Below are 22,200 nucleotides of genomic sequence, written 5' to 3' on the forward strand. Positions count from 1 at the left end.
GAGAATGGATAATCTGTATGTCCTACAGAAAGCTTTCTAATCAAATGTTGTGAATCGTTGGGAGGTACTCTGTCATAAACGTGTTCATATGACCTTTTTCATTGTAGCTGTAGGTTTAATGGCCATTTTTCAACTTGCTTCAAACTTCCTGTAAGCTGATTGTGGAGTAATCATTTGCTCTTCATGCATTAGATCACTATAGTGGAGCTATAACTTAGATGTGGTGATTATAGTTCTTGTTTATGCCTTGAATTCAACCTACTTTTATTGAAAGCCCTCCCACAAATAAAAAAAACCAGATCTGTAATCGAACTGCTGAGTGAGGTGGGTTCAGGATGGATTTCTACCCACCATTGAATCCTCAGCCATTTAATAAAATTGAAATTAATATTAGCAGAGAGTTATTAAATCAGATAAGAATTTAAAACCTGTTTGTCAAACATGTCCTTAAGCACTCACACTCTGTATAATACAATAAAACCTCTGATATCCAGCACCTGTGGGGATTGGTAGATGCCGGAGAAGTGAATTTTCCTGTTGCTTGTGGTTGTGTAATTGGTAAACTAACGTGAAGATACGCCAATTTCAAACTTTCGTATTTTTTTACCTATTTATTTCCCGTGATTTTCTTACCAGTTGCTTGAATTCCAGATAATGGGGGTTTTATTTTATAAATGTTGACAGTTAATAAACTTTTGTTTCTTGCTTCTCCTGTACCAAAATAAATGACTTTCATATGATTTTGCATCCTCACTGAATTCATAATGATTTCTTGAATAATTTTTAAACAGACTTTTTTCCAAGGGTCTCAAAACTGCTCTTAGTTATCTCCTTCTGTTATTTTCCTGTATTCGATATGCTTCGCTTCACATAATTGCTCTCCTTGATCCTTGTGGTATCCAGCATTGTGACCTTTGATCTTTCATTAGATTTCTCAATTTTTAAAATGTTCTTAAAAGGGATCCCTTCAGGTGTTCATGTGTGAAATTAAGCTTATTATCTTTCCTTTGTCTGAATAAATTAGAAATCTGAAATTGGCACAGAATCTTTTTTGTATATATGAGGGAACCTGTCCTTGCAATTTTATACAGTCTGTTTAAGAAAGCATATTAACGGGATTGATTCACAGCTTGATTCACAGGCCTATCTTTAAGAAGCTCTGTTTTTATTTTCTCTGCCTCTGTGTAGTCCTCTGTCAGAAATGAAGTCATGGCTACCAGTCACGTAACAGATGAATGGATGTCACAAATGGAAATCAGCATCCTCAACAGTTACATTGTTCGTCGTTACATAGCAACGCCCAATGGGGTGCTTCGGATTTACCCTGGCTCTCTCATGGATAAAGCATTTGATCCCACCAGGAGACAGTGGTGAGTTTTGCAGTATCCACAGGAAGACTTTTACAACTAGACACTAAACCAAAGCCTCTCTTTAGAAAAAAATCATTTTGCTTCTCACCGCAGTGAAGAGTCTGTTTGAAGACTGAAATGATTAATGTTGTTATTTATGTTCATACAGTTAATTTATTTTGTTGATGTTGCAGCAAAACTTGCTTGTTTTATTTGTATGTTTTGAATCCAATGATTCTTTGTTTGTTGGTTTTTATGCTGCATAAAAAAAGTCTAAATGTATTTCTTTTACGATTGAGGACAGCTTGTGTAACTGCAACCCAAAAGTAACAAGCTCTCCGATAAAATTGGAGTTACTGTTGTATTCAACAAATTTCTTTACTCCACTCCCAAATTCTTCCTTTCTTTCACCCAATGTTGCCAGTCTTCACGTGAGTTTGTGAATTTCTTAAATGTGCTGGCAAGACAACCAAGCTCACTTGTTCGATTTACAAGGGGCTCTTCCTTCTCGAGGCCAAGCATTGAGGCCAGTTTTAAAATCCCTGTATTGCTCGTGAATGTGCCTGTAGTCAAACCAATGTGAACAAAAAGAATTCAAATTTATATGAGTGATGTGTCAGAGGTTAGGATGCACTTGGTCTTAGTGTAATGGTTTTGCTCAGTTTGTTTTTGGGGGAAAGCCCACATTTAAGCTATTCACAATCTGTTGGAAAGAAAGTGTGAAGAATTATTGCCAATTTGGTGGCTCCTATTTTCTTCCCATTGAGGTCTTCTTATCTTTGGCTTGGCTTCGCGGACGAAGATTTATGGAGGGGTAAATGTCCACGTCAGCTGCAGGCTCGTTTGTGGCTGACAAGTCCGATGCGGGACAGGCAGACATGGTTGCAGCGGTTGCAGGGGAAAATTGGTGGGTTGGGGTTGGGTGTTGGGTTTTTCCTCCTTTGTCTTTTGTCAGTGAGGTGGGCTCTGCGGTCTTCTTCAAAGGAGGTTGCTGCCCGCCGAACTCTTCTTTGGCTTCGCGGACGAAGATTTATGGAGGGGGTAAAAAGTCCACGTCAGCTGCAGGCTCGTTTGTGGCTGACAAGTCCGATGCGGGACAGGCAGACACGGTTGCATCGGTTGCAGGGGAAAATTGGTTGCTTGGGGTTGGGTGTTGGGTTTTTCCTCCTTTGCCTTTTGTCAGTGAGGTGGGCTCTGCAGTCTTCTTCAAAGGAGGTTGCTGCCCGCCAAACTGTGAGGCGCCAAGAGGCACGGTTTGAGGCGTTATCAGCCCACTGGCGGTGGTCAATGTGGCAGGCACCAAGAGATTTCTTTAGGCAGTCCTTGTACCTTTTCTTTGGTGCACCTCTGTCACGGTGGCCAGTGGAGAGCTCGCCATATAACACGATCTTGGGAAGGCGATGGTCCTCCATTCTGGAGACGTGACCCATCCAGCGCAGCTGGATCTTCAGCAGCGTGGACTCGATGCTGTCGACCTCTGCCATCTCGAGCACCTCGACGCTAGGGATGAAAGCGCTCCAATGGATGTTGAGGATGGAGCGGAGACAGCACTGATGGAAGCGTTCTAGGAGCCGTAGGTGATGCCGGTAGAGGACCCATGATTCGGAGCCGAACAGGAGTGTGGGTATGACAACGGCTCTGTATACGCTTATCTTTGTGAGGTTTTTCAGTTGGTTGTTTTTCCAGACTCTTTTGTGTAGTCTTCCAAAGGCGCTATTTGCCTTGGCGAGTCTGTTGTCTATCTCGTTGTCGATGCTTGCATCTGATGAAATGGTGCAGCCGAGATAGGTAAACTGGTTGACTGTTTTGAGTTTTGTGTGCCCGAGGTAGATGTGGGGGGGCTGGTAGTCATGGTGGGGAGCTGGCTGATGGAGGACCTCAGTTTTCTTCAGGCTGACTTCCAGGCCAAACATTTTGGCAGTTTCCGCAAAACAGGACGTCAAGCGCTGAAGAGCTGGCTCTGAATGGGCAACTAAAGCGGCATCGTCTGCAAAGAGTAGTTCACGGACAAGTTGCTCTTGTGTCTTGGTGTGAGCTTGCAGGCGCCTCAAATTAAAGAGACTGCCATCCGTGCGGTACCGGATGTAAACAGCGTCTTCATTGTTGGGGTCTTTCATGGCTTGGTTCAGCATCATGCTGAAGAAGATTGAAAAGAGGGTTGGAGCGAGAACGCAGCCTTGCTTCACGCCATTGTTAATGGAGAAGGGTTCAGAGAGCTCATTGCTGTATCTGACCCGACCTTGTTGGTTTTCGTGCAGTTGGATAACTCTGTTGAGGAACTTTGGGGGGCATCCGAGGCACTCTAGTATTTGCCAAAGCCCTTTCCTGCTCACAGTGTCGAAGGCTTTGGTGAGGTCAACAAAGGTGATGTAGAGTCCTTTGTTTTGTTCTCTGCACTTTTCTTGGAGCTGTCTGAGGGCAAAGACCATGTCAGTAGTTCCTCTGTTTGCGCGAAAGCCGCACTGTGATTCTGGGAGAACATTCTCGGCAACACTAGGTATTATTCTATTTAGGAGAATCCTAGCGAAGATTTTGCCTGCAATGGAGAGCAGCGTGATTCCCCTGTAGTTTGAGCAGTCTGATAAAGGTTCCATTATTGTCACGTAATGCTACATTTAGAATGTAACATACATGAAATTCTTTAACTTTATCTACCGTACAGCGTTGGATGGGGGGCAGAGGCACTGGATGGGGTGGAGGGGAGGGTGGTGGCAGCTCTGGTCGTACCTCACACCTCTTTCTGTCCTTTCATTCCTTTTCAACTACAGTATAGGCTGAAGCCAAATATGGCGGCCACCAAGTTCTGCTTTCGCGAGAGCTTGGCTGACTTTGCCATAGGTGCTATATTATATCGACCGCCAGGGGGTTGATATTGACCACTTTGGGGACCCCTACTGTAGACCAAGATTCATCAAAATCTGGAAGCAGCATGGTGTGGGACAACATAACTGTTGGGAAAATTAATGTGTTGCCTTTTAATCAATAGAGCATCTCCTAACCTTTTAATCATGCCCTTCAAAAGTTTGCTAATTCTGTGAAATTGGACTGTTTTTGCAAGGTATCTCCATGCAATGGCAAATCCAGCTCTGATTACCTTCACTGGCCCATATCTTGATGTCGGTGGAGCTGGCTATGTTGTTACGCTGAGCCACACTATTCATTCTTCCAGGTAACATACATAGTTTAAGATCTATTGTGATGTTAACATCATGCACTTATGTCATGATGTTCATCTGCAAATAACGTTGTTTAAGAATGCATCAGTTGCTGATTGTTACACCAGAAAAGTTGTGCAATATTTTGACAAGAGAAATTACTCTTTAGAAACTTGCATCTAATTCCTGTGTTTAGAACTTTGGCATGACTCTAGTTAGTTAGCCTGGTGCTTCTGTTCATTGAAGTAATCTAATTTCACTCAGCCATTAGGTGCCTCATACAAAGATTACAAGTATTTCCCAACACTTAAATTGCTTGAGCATTAGGTTTGCAGTGATTTTAATATTTAAATATAGTAGAACATCACTATAAACTGGTAGTGAAACTAATCAAAATTAAAACTGTTGATTTCAATGGAGAGGAATGGCTGCATGAGGGTCTCAGCGTTTTTTTTTAAGCATTTCTGCTTGCATCTCCTGTTCTTTGCCCAACCGTATATGGAGGTTAATATCTGTGGGAGGGATGCTAGAAGGTGAAGATAGAAACAATCCCTTCAGTAATTTCTTACTGGGTGAGTAGTAATTCTGAGACATTTTTAGAGTAGTGAAGAGGCAACTCTAATTTTGCTTCAGATTTATCTCGGTTACATTCTCATAAGGTCGGTCATTTTAATTTTAAAAAAAATTAAATTTAAAAGTAGCTGTTTAGTTGGTCATGTTACTGTGGGGATTAAACCTGCTAGCCTCATTCTTGACTTATTTCTAAATGAATACTGAATAGTTTTTTTTTAATCTGTCAGAAAATTGTGATGAAATGAATTATGGCAATAAAATCCAAGTGGAGCTTTTGGTCAGGTTGATATTAGTAATAAATGTGTCAAAGTGATGTTTTTGTTCATCTTCCTCCCAAGATCTCTTTTGGCACCGGGACATGCTGTGGCAGTGATGGGTGTGGACTTCACTCTACGATACTTTTACAAAGTTCTTTTGGATTTGCTTCCCATCTGCAATCAAGATGGAGGCAACAAAATCAGGTAATTCCAACCCACGAATAGCAAAATCCCAGGGCCTCAAAAATATTTAAATTTTGATCCCATTTTGTATTTTAATAGTCATGTAAGTATGTGGAAGGGACGCATAGATTGGTCATTTTTCATCTCTTCAGATTAGCACATTTATTATGCAAATTTACTATCATCCGGATATTTAAATTTGACTGGTTTGCTGCTACTGCTTTATGATTTGAATTAGTTTTTTTTTCACCTTTATGAGAGCATTAGCTTTTGCTTTGCTGAGAATTTCTGTGAACTTGTTTACTTTCTTTCAATAGGTGCTTCATCATGGAGGATAAAGGTTATCTCCTGGCACATCCAACACTGATTGACCCAAAAGGCCATGCACCTGTGGAGCAGCAACATATCACTCACAAGGTAATAAAACAAAATTCTTGAGCATTTTGCTTTGCAACAACTTAATTTATAAGTGGAGTAGAATGTCAATATAAACTGACAATGGAAGTTGTCAATACTTGGTCGATATAGAGGATGATTGGTTTATCAAGTATCTCTTGGTTGACATGGTGCTTGGGGATTTTGAGGTGGGTGGTGGGGAAAGCAGTGAAGTAATTTACTTTTGTTGCTGGAGATAAAATACTGGATTGGTTCTAATTCTGTGTGCCAGACTATCCAGACTGTCTAATTGATGGATCTGAGAAAGGCATGCCTTTTACTGGGGGTGGGGTGTGAGGGGGTGGGGGTTGGATATTCCCAGTGAATTTGAATAACCCAATTTTATAATTCAATGTTGCCTAGTCCTTTAGCTATCAGCTAGATTGGAAATCCAAATGACTTTGCCTCTATGAATAATAAAAATTCCCAGTGAATTTGAATAACCCAATTTTATAATTCAATGTTGCCTAGTCCTTTAGCTATCAGCTAGATTGGAAATCCAAATGACTTTGCCTCTATGAATAATAAAAAGGGTCGTGTAGCACATAATTACAATACCAGTAATTTAATGCCATGTCCATATTCTGTTCAATATTTTCATGAACTTATTGCTAAAGTGGTAAGCCTAACACCTCAGCACGCAAGTGTTTTTTAAAAATTGTTCTACTTTTCCTTTCTTAAATAGTTTATGTTAAGTCAATCTATTGACTTATCTGCATTACGTGTAACTGAAGATAATGCATTTGGTTAAAATAGTGGTTCCATAGCTGTTATTGCAAAGTCCAATTCTATCTTTTAAGTAAAATCAGTTGGAAAAGTGCCATATGATGATGTCCTTTGTGATTTAAATAATAAAGCTCCAGCAATAATCCTGTGAATAATGAGCTAATTAACCCCATTGTAATCTTTGAGAAATGGAATGTACCCTAAAAGGAGACTATATGCCCATCTAAGACAAATTAAAGGGTGGCCCGGTTAGTGTAGTGGTTAACACAACTCTATTATAGAGCCATCGACCTAGGTTCAAATCTGGCGCTGAGTGTAAGGAGATTTTGCGTTCTCCCCATGTCTGCGTGGCTTTCCTCCGGGGGCTCTGCTTTCCTCCCACCCTTCTAAAATGTATGGAGGTTGTAGGTTAATTGGAGTACCATGCTGTATGTCTAAATTTACATTTAGAATGCAGATATGTGGTAAGTCAGCAATATGATTTGGATACTAACCAGTAGGAAGGATTTGTGCTGTAAGAAATAAGATTAAGTAATAACAACTGTTCAGAGTGTAGATGAAATCCTGAAATGTATATCTTCCTTCGCTTTCCTGGCACATTCGCATGGAATTAAAACTAAGTATCTTTCTTTTCCATCAGGAACCTCTGGTGGCGAATGACATTCTAAATCATCCCAATTTTGTGAAAAAAAATCTTTGCAACAGTTTCAGTGACAGGACAGTGCAGCGATTCTACAAATTTAACACCAGCATTGTAGTAAGTCTGCTTTTAAACAACATGGTTTAAAAATTATTTCAGGGCTCCAAAGATACACTGTATCCACAGACATTGCATGTTACTCTTGTGTTTGCCCAAGGCATGCTTCCCACTAGAGCCGAAAGTTGAGTGGGGGTGGATAAGATTTGAGTATGGGTCCATTGGGATGACATGGAGACGTGAAGGATGGGAATGGTAAGAAGAGACTAGGAAACATTTGTAGCTGATGATGTTGCATTTCAAAGGACTGCTGAGAAATTTGGAGTGGAGATCAGGGAGAAAAAAAGATTTTTGGGACTGAAGGATGTTTAGGCTCATCAATCATAGCCTTTCTGGCCAGGAGTAATGGAACTAGGTATAGCACCCTAATAAGAATGCCCGAACCAGAGTTTGAATATGGGACATGATCTCCATTTGCAGAAATATAAACGACCTAATTTAATTGAAAATGTTTTGTTTTTCCGATATTGCCATGTAATTTCTTTCAATAGGGCGATCTGACCAATCTTGTTCATGGCAGCCATTGTTCAAAGTATCGATTGACCAGGATTCCTGGCACCAATGCATTTCTTGGCATTGTTAATGAAACATGTGATGCACTTGCTTTCTGTGCTTGCAGCATGGTGGACAGACTTTGCCTGAACTGTCACAGGTCAGTAATGTGTTCACCTTCAGTTCTTTTTCGCCTGACAGATTACAAGGAAACTTGTTGGGTTTGAGCCGCACCTCAAATTGTGAAATATAACCCTCTCTGCCAACCCCCACCGTAAAAGAATTTTTAACAACTGATTGGGTTTTCCTGATTTGGTAATTGCAGTTTCAGTTTATAATCCCAAAGGGGAAATATTCTTTACTGCAGCACAAATTGTGTGTGTTTACATTTTGCTTTAGACTCCAAATGATAACGTAATGTTTCATGGCCTTTATATTAATGGGACAACAGTGATGTAGCACATTATTGTCATGCTGTAAGAATGTTATGTTACCTTCTCTGAAGCAACCATTCTACAAGCTGCTTTGGAGGCCAGAATATTGCACAGATATTTTGCAGGTGGGGAACGGAGCACTGATATAATTAAAAGGAAGTGGAGGTGTTTTTCTTTTTCATTGGATTTCAGAAACAACTGTACTTGTTCAAAATGTTATGGAGGCTGACAATCATGTTCTCTAATATGTGGAACACAGTAGTGCAGGAGGTGACCTCACTACAATGTACAGGCTGGCCCACCTCTGACTCTGTTACTCCTCCCTAACATCTCCCCACAAGATTCCCAGTAAAGGCTGATAGCCCTAGTCTCCTCCCTCTATACCAGCCTTGGATCCAGCCAGCAGCACGTAAAGACTTGTCTGATGTTTTTTGGTTATTAAAGCCTTTAATCACTCACTTGTGGTCATTGATTGCACTACAATCGTAATTTTTTACTTGCTTTTTTGAAATTTAGAATGGAACAAAACGAATGTGAGTGCCCCTGTGAATGTCCCTTGGAGGTGAATGAATGTACTGGCAACCTGACCAATGCTGAAAGCAGGCAAGATTTATCTCTAATTATTTTTTTAACTTGAAACTGCCTTGGTAAAATGATAGAGCAGTTGCATGGTTTTCTCATTGTTCAAAGGAGTTACAAAACCAAAGCCTTCCATTTTGTTTTCCCAAACCCCCTCACTCCTGACTTGTCCTTTTCCCAGGAGCCAATTAGGGGGCTGAGAGTTTTGAAAGATGCTGGTGAGCAGCAAGTAACAGAAGTGTGACAGAAGTGCCAGGCAACAACTATCACCTGTCCTGAGTTGGAAATGTTTGCCATTTGTTGCTGCATCTAAATTCTGGTCCTCTCTCCCTCGCAGAGTTGTCGGTGCACCTTCATCAGGAGAACTTCAGCATTTCAAGAAGGCAGCTCACCACCAGCTTCTTGAGATCAATTATGAATCAGCAATAAATGCTGGACTTGTCACAAAGCTCAAATCCTGATAAATGAATGAAAATATCTTTGTTCTTTGCTGTGTTAGTTGAACTCAGCTTGAGCAATATTGGTTGTAATTTGGGTTGGACGGACTGATACTATGGGTTCAGTAATCTTGTGTTAAAGAGAAATAAAGTTCAAGCAGCAATTTTGCTCCTGCCGACCATTGATCTGTATTTGTGTTGAGGACAAGATTGGATTTTTTTCTTTGGTTCTCTTTGATGGAATAGGCTCATTCATGAAGGGTTAGGGTTAACCCAGATGCCAGACTTCTGCTAAGTTGTATGCAACAATACATTGGCACAAAATCAGCACCTCTAGCACAGATGGGAAGAAATGGGTTGGGGTAGGATAATATATGAAGTGCTAAGTAACATGACTGCTTTGTGACTAATTACTTCTGCTTTTTTTAATAAAACAGAAATCCAAGTTGTGAAGTCCACCAGGAACCACTTACTCTTGCTGCCTTTGACCCCAGCCTACAAGAAACCCTCCCACAGTGCATTAACACCAGATGCAGCCAAAGAACATTGAGCGGGTAAACCCCAAAAGATATTGTGCATAAATTTGAGGCTTGAAATGTGCTGAGCAGTCACTTTTTCCAATCCTTGTTTGAAGTGGGTGGCACAAGCATAGATTATCATCAAAACTAAAAAAACAGGAATGCATGTAAAATGTTGTAAAACAATTAAATGATTTTTCATTGATAGCTGACATTTACTGATTTGTAAGTTTTCTTGCTCTGGGAATGTCCAATGCAGTTCCTTGGTATAAGTTACTGGCTTTTGCCATAAAGGCAACTGCTGGTGGAACTTCCATCTAACTAAAGGTTTGAACTCACTTGTGTCAGGCAGGGGAGCAGACAAGGTAAAGTTGCACCATCTGTCAAGGAAGAAAAACAACATAATCAGATTGCCGGCTAATCAGCTTTCTGTGAATATAGTGGATAAGGACAGTATTGAGCTCAGCTGTGATCTTCCCACCATTAAACTGGCAGGAAACAATGAAGTTCACAAAACATGATTGGATATTGAGTGAAGTTTTAAGGTCTTCAAAGCCATCAACCAAGAAATAACAATTCAGGTTTGTTTATATGGGTGCCAATGGTGAATGGCTGTCTCTCTTCTTTCTATTTCAGTGATTGTTTTGGCGTTTTAGACTGCGAATGGTGCATGGTGGATAGTGATGGAAAAACACATCTGGATGAATCGTACTGTGCATCCCAGAAAGAATGCTTTGGTGGAATTGTAGGAGCTAAGAGCCCCTATATAGATGACATGCCTGCCTTGGGTAAGGAAGGTATAGTGGGTGCAGTGACAGGAAGGGCACTGGTGGACCCTGTTAGATGATGTGTCCTTTACTATTCTAGAAATGCTGATTGCTAATTAAAAAAAAAGATAAGTAATAAAGTATAATGTCAAGGAACTTGTTTTGTTGATGTTTGATGGAGTTAAATTGGCAGCCAAAACATTATTACTTTTATTTGCCACTTTCTGATGATGAGACTTGTTTCCTAATCCTCATTCTAAATTTGCCTGTGACATTTGGTTTTAATATTTGAATTAAATTGGATTGTATGCTCCACAGCTGCCAAGGTTGACCTGTAGCTTAAATTCCCCGTCCCATTCCCTTGCTGACATGTCTGTCCATGGTCTCAGGCACTGCCAGACTGAGACCACCACCAATTAGAGGAACAACACCTCATTTTCTGTCTGGGAACCCTTCAACTGGATTGCATTAACATCGACTTCTGCAGCATCCGTTAACACCCCACTTCCCCCATCCCTTACCCCCAGCTCTTTCTGTCTGTTTCTCTCTCGCTCTCTTCCCTTTTCTGTTAGAGCCAAAATCAATTCTCACCTCTTAATCATATCCAATTACACTTTTTGTTGGTATGAATTTCTACCACAGACTTTCTCTTTTGACTCATCGCACTTTCTCTAGGTTAAAGGGGTAGCCATGGTTACCTGTATGGGCTCCAGCTATTCCTGCTTTTTTGTTGGCAACATGGAGCGATCCATGCTGCCAGCCTACACAGGCAAAGCCCCTCAACTCTTCCTCCGCTAAATTGATGACTGATGCTGTCTCATGTACCCATGATGAGCTTAACTTCATCCACTTTGCTGCCAACTTCCACCCCGAACTCAAATTCATTAGTCCATCTCTAGCAACACTCTCCCTTTCCTCGATCTCTCTGCCTCCATCTCAGGAGACAAACTCTTGGCAGACATCTTCTACAAACCCCCCACCAGCTCCCACACCACCTCGACTACACCTCTTCACACCCTGACTCCTGTCAGGATTTCATTCCATTCTCTTAATTCCTTTGTCTCTGTTGCATCTGCACCCAGGATGAGGACTTCTATGTCAGATCATCAGAGATGTCCTCCTTCTTCAAAAAACGTGGCTTTCCCTCTACCACCATCAACTCAGCATTCACCCGCATATCCTCCATTACCTGCACATCTTCCCTGGCCACCTCTGTCCCACACTCAACAAAGACAGGATTCCTCTTGTCCTCACCTACTGCCCCACCAGCATCTGCATCCAATACATCCTCCTCCATTTCCACCCTTTACTTCATGATTACACCTCTCCTTCCATAGGGACTGCTCCTTCCATGACTCCCTTGGCCATTTCTCCCTCCCCACCAATTGTCCCCTTGGGACCTACCCCTCTGACCGCAGGAGATGGTACACACGCCCACACCTCCTCCCTCAGCACCATTTGGGGCCGCAAGTAGTTCTCCAAGTGAAGCAACATTTCACTTGTGAATCTGCAGGGATCATCTACTGCATCCAGTGGTCCCTCTGTAGTCTCCTCTTCGTCAGAGAGACTGGATGCAGACTGGGAGATCGCTTTGTTGAGCACCTTGGCTCTGTCTGCCGCAATTGCCTGGATGTCCCAATTCTACCAAGTCCCTTATCGCATCCAATTGGTCTGGATTCCTCTTCCATTGTTTGAATTCTGAGACTTTCTGATATCTCCTGCTTCTGCCTTTTCTGATTTTTTTCCTTGAAAAAAGGCTCAGGCTCGAAACGTTGGCAATGTATCTTTGTCTCCTATAGATGCTGAAAAGACCAGCCGAGTTCCTCCAGCGTTTTGGTGTGTTTACTACAATCACAGTGTCTGCAGCCTATCGTGTTTCACTCTTCTCCCACAGCCAGTCTTATCTTTATTTTGACACCTTCCTGTTCTTTTCTATCCTTGAAGAAGGGCTCAGGCCTGAAATGTTAGTAATATATCTTTACCTCCTGTGGATGCTACAAGGCCAGCTGAGTTTTTACTACAGTCACATGTTTCACCCTGACCAGAGTTTTGCCTTTAAACTTGTCCGTATTTTTTTCCAAGGATGCAAATAATTGAAATATTTTGTGCTCAAAGTTGCTAGACATGAAGTTTATTCTTCTCATCTTTTTTCTTACTCTTCAACAAAGAGTTACCATCTTTGCTGTTTCTTTTTCATAGTTTAACATGACTTTATTGTCTTATTTTTTGGCTAATTTATAGGTCATCTCAGAGTGATTTTGCCAACATGCCGTACCAGTCTGAGATGCATCCTCATCTCAACATGTATAATTGTATTTTCAGTCTATCAATCTTTGCTGAGGTCTGTGTTAGGCACTCTGAATGGTGTTTGCTCATTAACTTGCCATTCACACAGTTTCTTGAGTCTGTTGTCCTGAAGGCAAATAATTACTTTTTTTCTCTCTGTGAAGGCCCTCTGTTTGAGTCACTTCACAAGTTTGGTCGTTTGAAACCACGTATTTTGAGTGCAATGCCAAGTGAAAAATTTGAAATCTTAGCTTGTTAAAGGTGCTTAAAGACTTGATTGAATGAAGAACTATTCAATCCATCATCCCTGTTCCGGCCAATAGCATTGCCAGCAACTGCTGCACTGGCTTAATGAGCAAACTCGCTGAGGCAGCTGGCACTGTAAACTTTCCTGGTCAATTTAGTTCAACATTTACCAATATTCATTTATTGTCCCTCAAAATTGAAATGGTTTCATTTCTAATGAGAGATTGCAATGAAATTCTGTCCAAGTTACAAAATTATTCTGCGAACAGAGTAGTGCACGTTGTTTCAATCTGCAGACCCGTGCACCTCCCTCTCTCTGCTTGAATTCAACATCAATGAGCCATCTTTCAAATCTCTTCAGCATGATCAAAAAGTTGGCCTGTCATAGGAAAACTATTCTTTCAAAACAAATTGACTATTATCTCATTTATTGCATCCCAGAGAATGGTCACTTTTTTTGAAACTTGAGATCCCTGTACTTCAAAATGAGCTTCCTCAGGGTCTGGACCATACTCATTTGTAATTTTCACTTACTTGGCTGGATGGAAACTTTGCCAAACATTCAGTGTTGAATATTACAGCATTATTACAATATTACAGTGATCATGTGCTAGTTCTGGCTGAAACAGATTGAAAAGATAAATTATAATGCCAGTCTGTGGTCCACTACCAGCAGTTGGCCAGAGCACTGACAACGCTAGTCATATATTATGAGTGTTAATTTTCAGGGCAGGCAGAAAGTTATTTTGCATTGATCATGCACGATCTGTTAAGCATATTGTGACCATGGAACATTACAGACCCTTCAACCCACAATGTTGTGACGACCTATGTAAACCTACTGAACAATCTAAACCTTCTCTCCCTCACACCATAACCCTCTATTTTTCTTGCTAACCATGTTCATGACTTAAGTGTTTTTTAAATGTTCCAATTATGCAAGCCTCCCACCACCACCTCCAGCTCTGTTAACCTTGCCTCATAAAACATGTTTGCCAATCCATGCAACATACTGGTAAATCTCTACACCCTCTCCATAATTTCCACATTCTTCCTGTAATAAGGTAACCAGAACTGAACACAATACTCCAAGTGTGATCTAACCAGAGTTTTCTAGAGCTGTAACATTACCTCTCAACACTTGAACTCAATCTCCTAACTGATGAAGGCTAGCATACCGTGAGCCTTCTTAACTACCTTATCAACCTGTTTGGCAACCTTGAGAGATCTAAGAATTTGGACCCCAAGGTCCCTCTGTTCTTCCACACTTTTGAGAATCCTGCCTGGACCAGATGGCAGTGATGTGACAGCAGCTCGATGCAGCTCTCCAGACTCGGGTGCATGTTACCTTAAGTATGCAGCCGTGCACGATGTCTGATCCATAGAACCTGCAGAGGAGCCCCAGAGGATGTTTGAAGGATCTACTGCAGTCTGAAAAATTCGCTGGAAGCGAATTTGGCTCTGTCTGAGGAGTGTCCATTGTGGAGGTCCTGACGGCTGAGGCAGGCACCTGGAATTTTGTGTGGAGGCTTGGAGGACAGCAGTGTGGCCTAAGCGACCGGTGTGGAGGCCAGGGCAGCCCAGCCTTGCATCAGGATGACTGACGTGGAGCTATGATGACCGAGGTAGGACCCAGGGTTTGTCGCTGGGTGAAGTTGGCAGACGTGCTCTAGGGGATACCTCACCGAGGTTATGGAGCTGGACTGTTTGGCCTGGACTTCTCCACGCTGATGCAGTGCTACTGAGAGGCCACATGGTGGAGATTGGTGGCAATGTGAGTGTCTGTGGGGCACGGAGGTGTCTATATTATAATGCCCCCAGGCACTAGAGAACATGAACAGAGAGATTCCTTTCTTGAGGTATTGAGGGCTGCTGCAGTCTTTCAACCCTTATGGTGCTAGTGTTGGTTTCTAGTCAGAGTAATGGTGGCAAAGGAGGAAAAACCCAACACCCAACCCCAACCAACCAATTTTCCGCTGCAACCGTGTCTGCCTGTCCCGCATCGGACTTGTCAGCCACAAACGAGCCTGCAGCTGACGTGGACTTTTACCCCCTCCATAAATCTTCGTCCGCGAAGCCAAGCCAAAGAAAGAAAGAATGGTGGCACAGATTTTTCATTTTTTTTATACAATTGCAACTGAGTGTTTTATGTATAATAAATTTAGTTTAGCTTGTAATTTAGGTAATTTTACATAATGTTTTGAGTCTCGAGTCTAAATTGTGTTTAGTCTAAAGTGTCTTGTTGTCCAATGATACACCAGTCTCCAAGAGTATTATCTTTTTATTTTAAACTGCTGCTCATTATAATTGCTGCAGCTTTAACAATTGATGATAAGCTTCAAATTGTATTGATTCCCTTGACCTCAGATAAAAGTCTTGGCCTCACTTTTTACATGGTTGTCTAGGGAGCTGCAACACCCACCCAGATAATTGGGGCTTGTGGAGCATGGGGCTGAGTCGGCCATGCCAGTGTGTTTAGGCAGCTTGTCACTGCCCACATGTTTCTCCAACCCATTACTATTCTGCAAGATGACTCTCTTATCCAGTGTCTCGTCTTTTGTGTTTGTTGATTCTTTGTGTATTTGTGCTTTGTGTATTATTTTATTAATTGGTGTACAGCACTTTGGAGCAACATACCGTGATGTTTAAAGTGTGCTAAATAAATAAATATTCAATTCAATCATGTACTCTGCCTTCATATTTGACCTTCCACAATGCAACACTCACACTTATCTGGACTGAACTCCATCCATAACATATTCAACCAATGAATGATCTTTGCATTTTACCTCTCACTTTTCATTGCCCTGAACAATTCAAGAAAATTCCCAAATAAGCCAAGCTTGATCCAGTCTTTAGCTATTTCCAGCAGATGGTTTTTCAGCTCCATTCAGGCTGGGAATCCTGGCTGTCCAAGTGCTCTGTTCAGAGTGTGGGTCACCATATCCTTCACCAACTCGTTCTACTCATATTATCTGGAAACCTGGCTTCTCCATGCCTATCATCTGTGTTGCTTCAGGTTGGTGCGACAAAAAGTCTTATCAGCTGGCCTGGAGGTCCTTTTCTGGGATTTAACAGTTGACTGTAAACTTTGTTCAGGTTTCATTCAAAGCTACAATGTAGAAAGAAACTTCAGACAGACATTGAGCCAAGTAACCTTCAGGTAATTTTCCCATTTTGGTGTGTAGGAGATGAAGTTGTGGCATTAAGCATGATCAAAAGTGCCCCAGTTGGACCAGTGGCTGGTGGGATCATGGGATGCATCATGGTACTCGTTCTGGCAGTGTATGCATACCGACACCAGATTCATAGGCGAAGTCATCAGCACATGTCTCCTCTTGCAGCACAAGGTGAGAATTGCTTTTAACCGTTTCACAATTGCAGAGCAAAAATGTGGGCAATGTATGGTTTGATAAGCATTAACAGGAGTATTTGATTGAATTGTTTTATTGTCACATGTACAGTACTGATTTGCTTGACGTAAATGGAATGATTTTTACAGAGAGGGAAGAGAAGAATTGCTTGGCTTGTCCGACTCTATATAGTCAGGAGGACAATGTTCTCTCCATCATATTTGACGTCTTCTGTAATTCAGTTTTTTTCCCCATTGATAATGACAGTGTCTGCCAACGAGGATTAGAGAGCCCCACTTTTAAGTTCATTTTGTGACTGTTGCCAATCTCTGGATAGTGACAAAGTTCTATATTAAGTTCAACAGCAACACTTTCTGATTACCTCTAGCAATGTGACGGCTACACTATAAATTTCTTCCACTTTGTACGCTACTTACAGAATAGAATTAATGCAATGAAGATATTTTCTCATAGGGGAAAAATCCCTAGCCACCTCCTTCTCATGTAAAAGGATAAACATTGATGGAAACTGATGAACAAATACTGTTTTCTTTATAATGCTTGCAACTGATAATTTTTTTTGAAATACAGAGATGTCTGTCCGAATGTCGAACTTGGAAAATGACCGTGATGAAAGGGATGAGGACAGCCATGAGGACAGAGGAATTAGTAAGTATTACCTAAAATGTTGTGTGAAAACTCCAGTCTCTATTGTGATTCTGAATTTAACAAATTGGGAACCCCTTCACGGAAAGGTTCCTTTTAACGACTTGTTGTTCAGAAGACGAACAGAAAATAATCAGAACACGAGAGGCTGATTCAGAAAATTGCGCTACTCGATATAATGCAGTATGACATAAAACAGGAAGTTTTAAAGGTCCATTCCTGTATAGTGTCAGTCTGTGCCAGATGGACATGGCCACAGTTATCTTGATATCCCTGGCAAAGAGGGAAAAAAGAAATCAGCTGAGATCCAACTCTCATTGCTCTTGAAACTTGAATTTGTAGGAGTTGGGCATGAGTAGAATTGAGTTTGCTCGTTCACTCATAATTAAGAAAAGCCACAGTGATTATATTATCATGTTTGTGTATTTTCACATTAGAAAAGCAGAAAACCCTGAAGGATTCTTAATAATTATAATATTTCCCTACTATTGACATCAGGAAAATGGCATCCTTTCCCTTAAACAGTGGGATTGTATTTACTCCCTGTGAAGAGCTCATGCCCGAAATGTCTAAACCTCGTATGGATTATGCGAGACTTGCTGAGTTCCTGCAGCATTTACTGTGTTTTTACAACAATCACAGCTTCTGTAGACTTTTGCAGATCTTCAAATTCTGGGGCCATTTTTAAAACTGTAGGATGTTGGGCACTGATATCAGCAGATTGTTTTTATTTTTTAATCTCCACACTTTATCGTTAATATTAATTACTTTGTCATTCTCATGAAGTCATTGATTTCTCATAATATCCAATATCTTCTCTGTGTCTTGAAGAAAAGTCAAAAAGTCCTTTACTCCATGTTTCTTCTGTCTCTGCTTCTGACAGATTTGAATTTATTTTCCGTATTCCTTTTTATAAGGAAAACCATTTTTAGCAGGTTACTCTGATGTCCCATTTGATTCCTCCATATCAATTTTCTGTTGAGATTTTGCTGATGTTGACAACCCTTTCAAATTGGAGTTTTTTTTTTTCATCGCATTGCAAGTTATTTAATGATCTCCATAAATGCTGTGATTCTCCATGGTGTTACCACTTTCCTGTGAAGATTTATCCCTGCAGAGAATCCTATTTGTTGAAATGTTTGGCACTTTTGATCTCATTTCCCAATCAACTTCAGCTACCTTATCAGAACATATACTGTTCTTTGTTAAAATTTAAGACTCTCGTTTCAATTTCAAACTCACTGTGAAGTTCTTCAATACAAGATCCAGGCCTGTTTCCGCACTGTAAACGGTTATATGGTTATAAATCAATCTGGTTTCTGGTTAGTTCATTGATAGAGCCCTGTAACATGATTTATTAAGCGTAAAAACACAAAGCCAGAGAAACTCAGCTGGTCAAACAGTGACTTTATATTAGCAAAGCTAAAGATACATCACCAACATTTTGAGCTTGAACCCTTCATCAACATTTGTTAAGCTTGTCATGTGACAAATTCTAATTCACAGTTATAAAGTTTATCCGACAACATTGAAAATCTACTCTCTTGCGAATCAGTGCTTTTATGAGAGAAGGGGTGATTATATAATTGGAGAGAATTCTGGTTTGGGATCTTACAATCAAGGTTCACACTTTTAAAGTGTGAACATTGTCCAAGTAGCATTGTTCACTCTGGCCCAGGTCTTCCATTTCATCCATATCGGCAGTTTTTCGAGATTTCTACCTTTTGAAGTTGAAACAAAGTTATTGTATTCTAATAATTAGCTGTTATGCCTCTAAGTTTAAGGTCATGTTGATACCTGTATTCTATGTTGAAATGAAAGGTATCCTTAAATATATGATAGGAAACAAATATTCTTGGATCATAAATATGTGTAATAACTACATAGCATGACATTATTTGCTGATCCACATGATAAACATGATCTGGAATTGTATTTCCAAAGCACAAACCATGATATTAAGTACTTATGAAGAAAACAAACAAGATATGGAAAATGGGAAATATGGAAAAGAGAAATGAAAAATGGTGGGAGCATTTAAAGAAATCAGAACAGCAAATTGAAAGATGAAAATTTAGTTAGACTGTGCCAGGTTGTTAATACTATAAATAAATAACATAACAATTACAGCACGGAAACAGGCCATTAGGCCCTTCTAGTCCACACCGATCCAAACACCCCTTTCTAGTCCCACCTCCCTGCACAATGCCCATAACCCTCCATCTTCTTCTCATCCATATACCTGTCCAACCTTTTCTTAAATAATACTATTGACTCCGCCGCCACTATTTCTCCCGGAAGATCATTCCACACGGCTACCACTCTCTGAGTAAAGAAGTTCCCCCTCATGTTACCTCTAAACCTCTGCCCATTAATTCTTAACTCATGTCCTCTTGTTTTAATCTTTCCTCCTCTTAACGGAAATAGTCTATCCACATCCACTCTGTCTATCCCTTTCATAATCTTAAATACTTCTATCAAATCCCCTCTCAACCTTCTACGCTCCAAAGAATAAAGATCTAATCTGTCCAATCTCTCCCTATACTCTAGATGCTTAAACCCAGGTAACATTCTGGTAAACCTTCTCTGCACTCTCTCCACTCTGTTTATATCCTTCCTATAATTAGGCGACCAGAACTGCACACAGAACTCCAAATTAGGCTTATACAATCTCAACATCACCTCCCAACTCCTATATTCCATGCAATGATTGATAAAGGCCAGCATACTAAAAGCCTTCTTCACCACCCTATTCACGTGAGTTTCTACCTTCAGGGAACGATGTACCGTTACTCCTAAATCTTTCTGCTCTTCTGTATTCCTCAATGCTCTCCCATTTACCACGTATGTCCTATTCTGATTCTTCTTACCAAAATGAAGCACCTCACACTTATCAGCATTAAATTCCATCTGCCATTTTTCAGCCCACTTTTCCAAGCAGCCCAAATCCCTCTGCAATCCTTGAAAACCTTCTTCATTATCCACTATTCCACCTATCTTAGTATCGTCTGCATATTTACTAATCCAATTCACCACCCCATCATCTAGATCATTAATGTATATAACGAACTACAATGGGCCCAATACAGATCCTTGAGGCACACCACTGGTCACCGGCCTCCAACCTGACAGACAATTATCCACTACCACTCTCTGGCCTCTCCCTTTCAGCCAATGTTCTATCCATTTGACTATCTTAAAATTTATACCTAAAGACTGCACCTTCCTAACTAACCTTCCATGTGGTACCTTATCGAAGGCCTTACTGAAGTCCATATAGACAACATCCACTGCGCTACCCTCATCCACATTCCTAGTCACCTCTTCAAAAAATTCAATCAGATTGGTCAAACATGACCTTCCTCCCACAAATCCATGTTGAGTGCTCCTGATCAGACCCTGTCTATCCAGATGTTTATAAGTACTATCTCTAAGAATTTTCTCCATTAATTTACCTACCACAGACGTCAAACTTACAGGCCGATAGTTGCCAGGCTTCCTCCTTGAACCCTTTTTAAATAACGGAACCACATGCGCAATGCGCCAATCCTCCGGCACTAACCCCATATCTAATGACATTTGGAAAATTACCGCCAGAGCCTCTGCTATTTCCTCCTTCACTTCTCTCAATGTCCTGGGGAAGATCCCGTCTGGTCCCGGAGACTTATCCACCTTTATATTCTTCAAAAGCCTTAAAACTACACCTTTTGTAATCTCTATATTCCCCATATTTACCCAATTTGCTTTTTTTTATCTCACATCTCCCAATATCCTTCTCCTTAGTGAATACCGAAGAAAAGAAACTGTTCAATATCTCCCCCATTTCTCTAGGCTCCACTCACAGTTTTCCGCTCTGATCCTAAAGTTGTTGGTTACTTAACCTCTGATCTTGAGATGCCATATCAACCCCATCCCATTGTTTGTGCCATGGTGGGGGTCAGGGGATAATATCTCTGGCTTCTGGGTCTGTTTTCCAGACGGCAACTAAGTCACCAACTCCCTTCCCTCTGAAACTGAACTTAAAATTGACAAGTGGATTGGGGAATGCCAATACAAGGACCTCCTCATGATGCAATCAAATTTAGCAGTCTTTTTTTAAAAAAAATTTATTTGAATGTTGTGGTCACACATGCATCAAGAATCAACCATTACCCAAATACATGAAATGAAAAAAAATCAATGATACAGGTTGTCCATATTTCCAAACAGCCCATCCCCCTCCCACTAAACAAAACCCTGAGATAGAGAAAGGAAAGAGAAAATAGATAAGAGAGCAAGAAACAGAAAAGTAAGAAAAAGAAAGAAGAACTGTTGGGATCCAGGATCCACTTCAGAGGATCTAGATTTCAAATAAGGGAAAGAACTTGGACTTAGAAGTACAGAACAGAATAATTGTCCCTAAATATTCAACCCTGTGTTCTGCAAATGTGGCTGCCATACCTTCAAAAACATATTATACTTCTTCCTTGGAGTATAAGTAATTTTCTCCAGGGGATCAGAACTATGCATTTCTGCATTCCATCGGGCTATATCCAGAGGGGAATCAGCCTTCCAAGTAACCACAATACATTTCCTGGCCACCCCCATTGCAATTTTAAAATATTCTGATTGGTCCTTAGACAGTTTCATTTTAGATCTTGTGTCCTAGGAGAAACAATTCTGGACTTTGTGGCAATGTTTCCCAATAATATGGAATAATAAAATTCTTAAATTGTCATTAGCTTATCTTCCCTTTCTTTGTCTGCCTCTTGAAATTACAATTTCATTATTGTTTAGAGACTTATATTCAGAAAAGTAGATTGCTAGGTTGCTCTGACTTGTTGCATCTTTTGAATAGTAAGTAACACAAGATTTATAGCGGCTGTAATTGAAAGACATGCACACAGTCCAGAACGTAGACGACGGTACTGGGGAAGATCAGGAACAGAGAGTGATCATGGTAAGCTCAAATATATCACATTTCATTCAATGGAGAATGCTGTATATA

General features: G+C 40.7%; 1 protein-coding gene across 4 annotated transcripts in view; it reads left to right on the forward strand.

Moving 5' to 3' along the window:
- The window catches only part of cachd1 (cache domain containing 1), a 212,497-nt gene that overhangs the window by 184,521 nt on the left and 5,776 nt on the right, over nucleotides 1-22,200 (forward strand). For 3 of the 4 annotated variants that reach the window (XM_069938340.1, XM_069938339.1, XM_069938341.1), the window contains 12 exons: nucleotides 1,189-1,370; nucleotides 4,408-4,518; nucleotides 5,416-5,538; nucleotides 5,835-5,934; nucleotides 7,319-7,435; nucleotides 7,927-8,087; nucleotides 8,878-8,964; nucleotides 9,815-9,931; nucleotides 10,532-10,683; nucleotides 16,383-16,544; nucleotides 17,139-17,216; nucleotides 22,051-22,152. In XM_069938340.1, coding sequence (XP_069794441.1) covers nucleotides 1,189-1,370; nucleotides 4,408-4,518; nucleotides 5,416-5,538; nucleotides 5,835-5,934; nucleotides 7,319-7,435; nucleotides 7,927-8,087; nucleotides 8,878-8,964; nucleotides 9,815-9,931; nucleotides 10,532-10,683; nucleotides 16,383-16,544; nucleotides 17,139-17,216; nucleotides 22,051-22,152 — 1,492 coding nt within the window. Of the gene's footprint in view, nucleotides 1-1,188; nucleotides 1,371-4,407; nucleotides 4,519-5,415; nucleotides 5,539-5,834; nucleotides 5,935-7,318; nucleotides 7,436-7,926; nucleotides 8,088-8,877; nucleotides 8,965-9,277; nucleotides 9,778-9,814; nucleotides 9,932-10,531; nucleotides 10,684-16,382; nucleotides 16,545-17,138; nucleotides 17,217-22,050; nucleotides 22,153-22,200 lie in introns of those variants that run through there. The other variant, XM_069938342.1, reaches the window with a different exon arrangement.

Source organism: Narcine bancroftii, chromosome 5 (genome assembly GCF_036971445.1).
Source record: "Narcine bancroftii isolate sNarBan1 chromosome 5, sNarBan1.hap1, whole genome shotgun sequence".
Lineage (NCBI taxonomy): Eukaryota > Metazoa > Chordata > Chondrichthyes > Torpediniformes > Narcinidae > Narcine > Narcine bancroftii.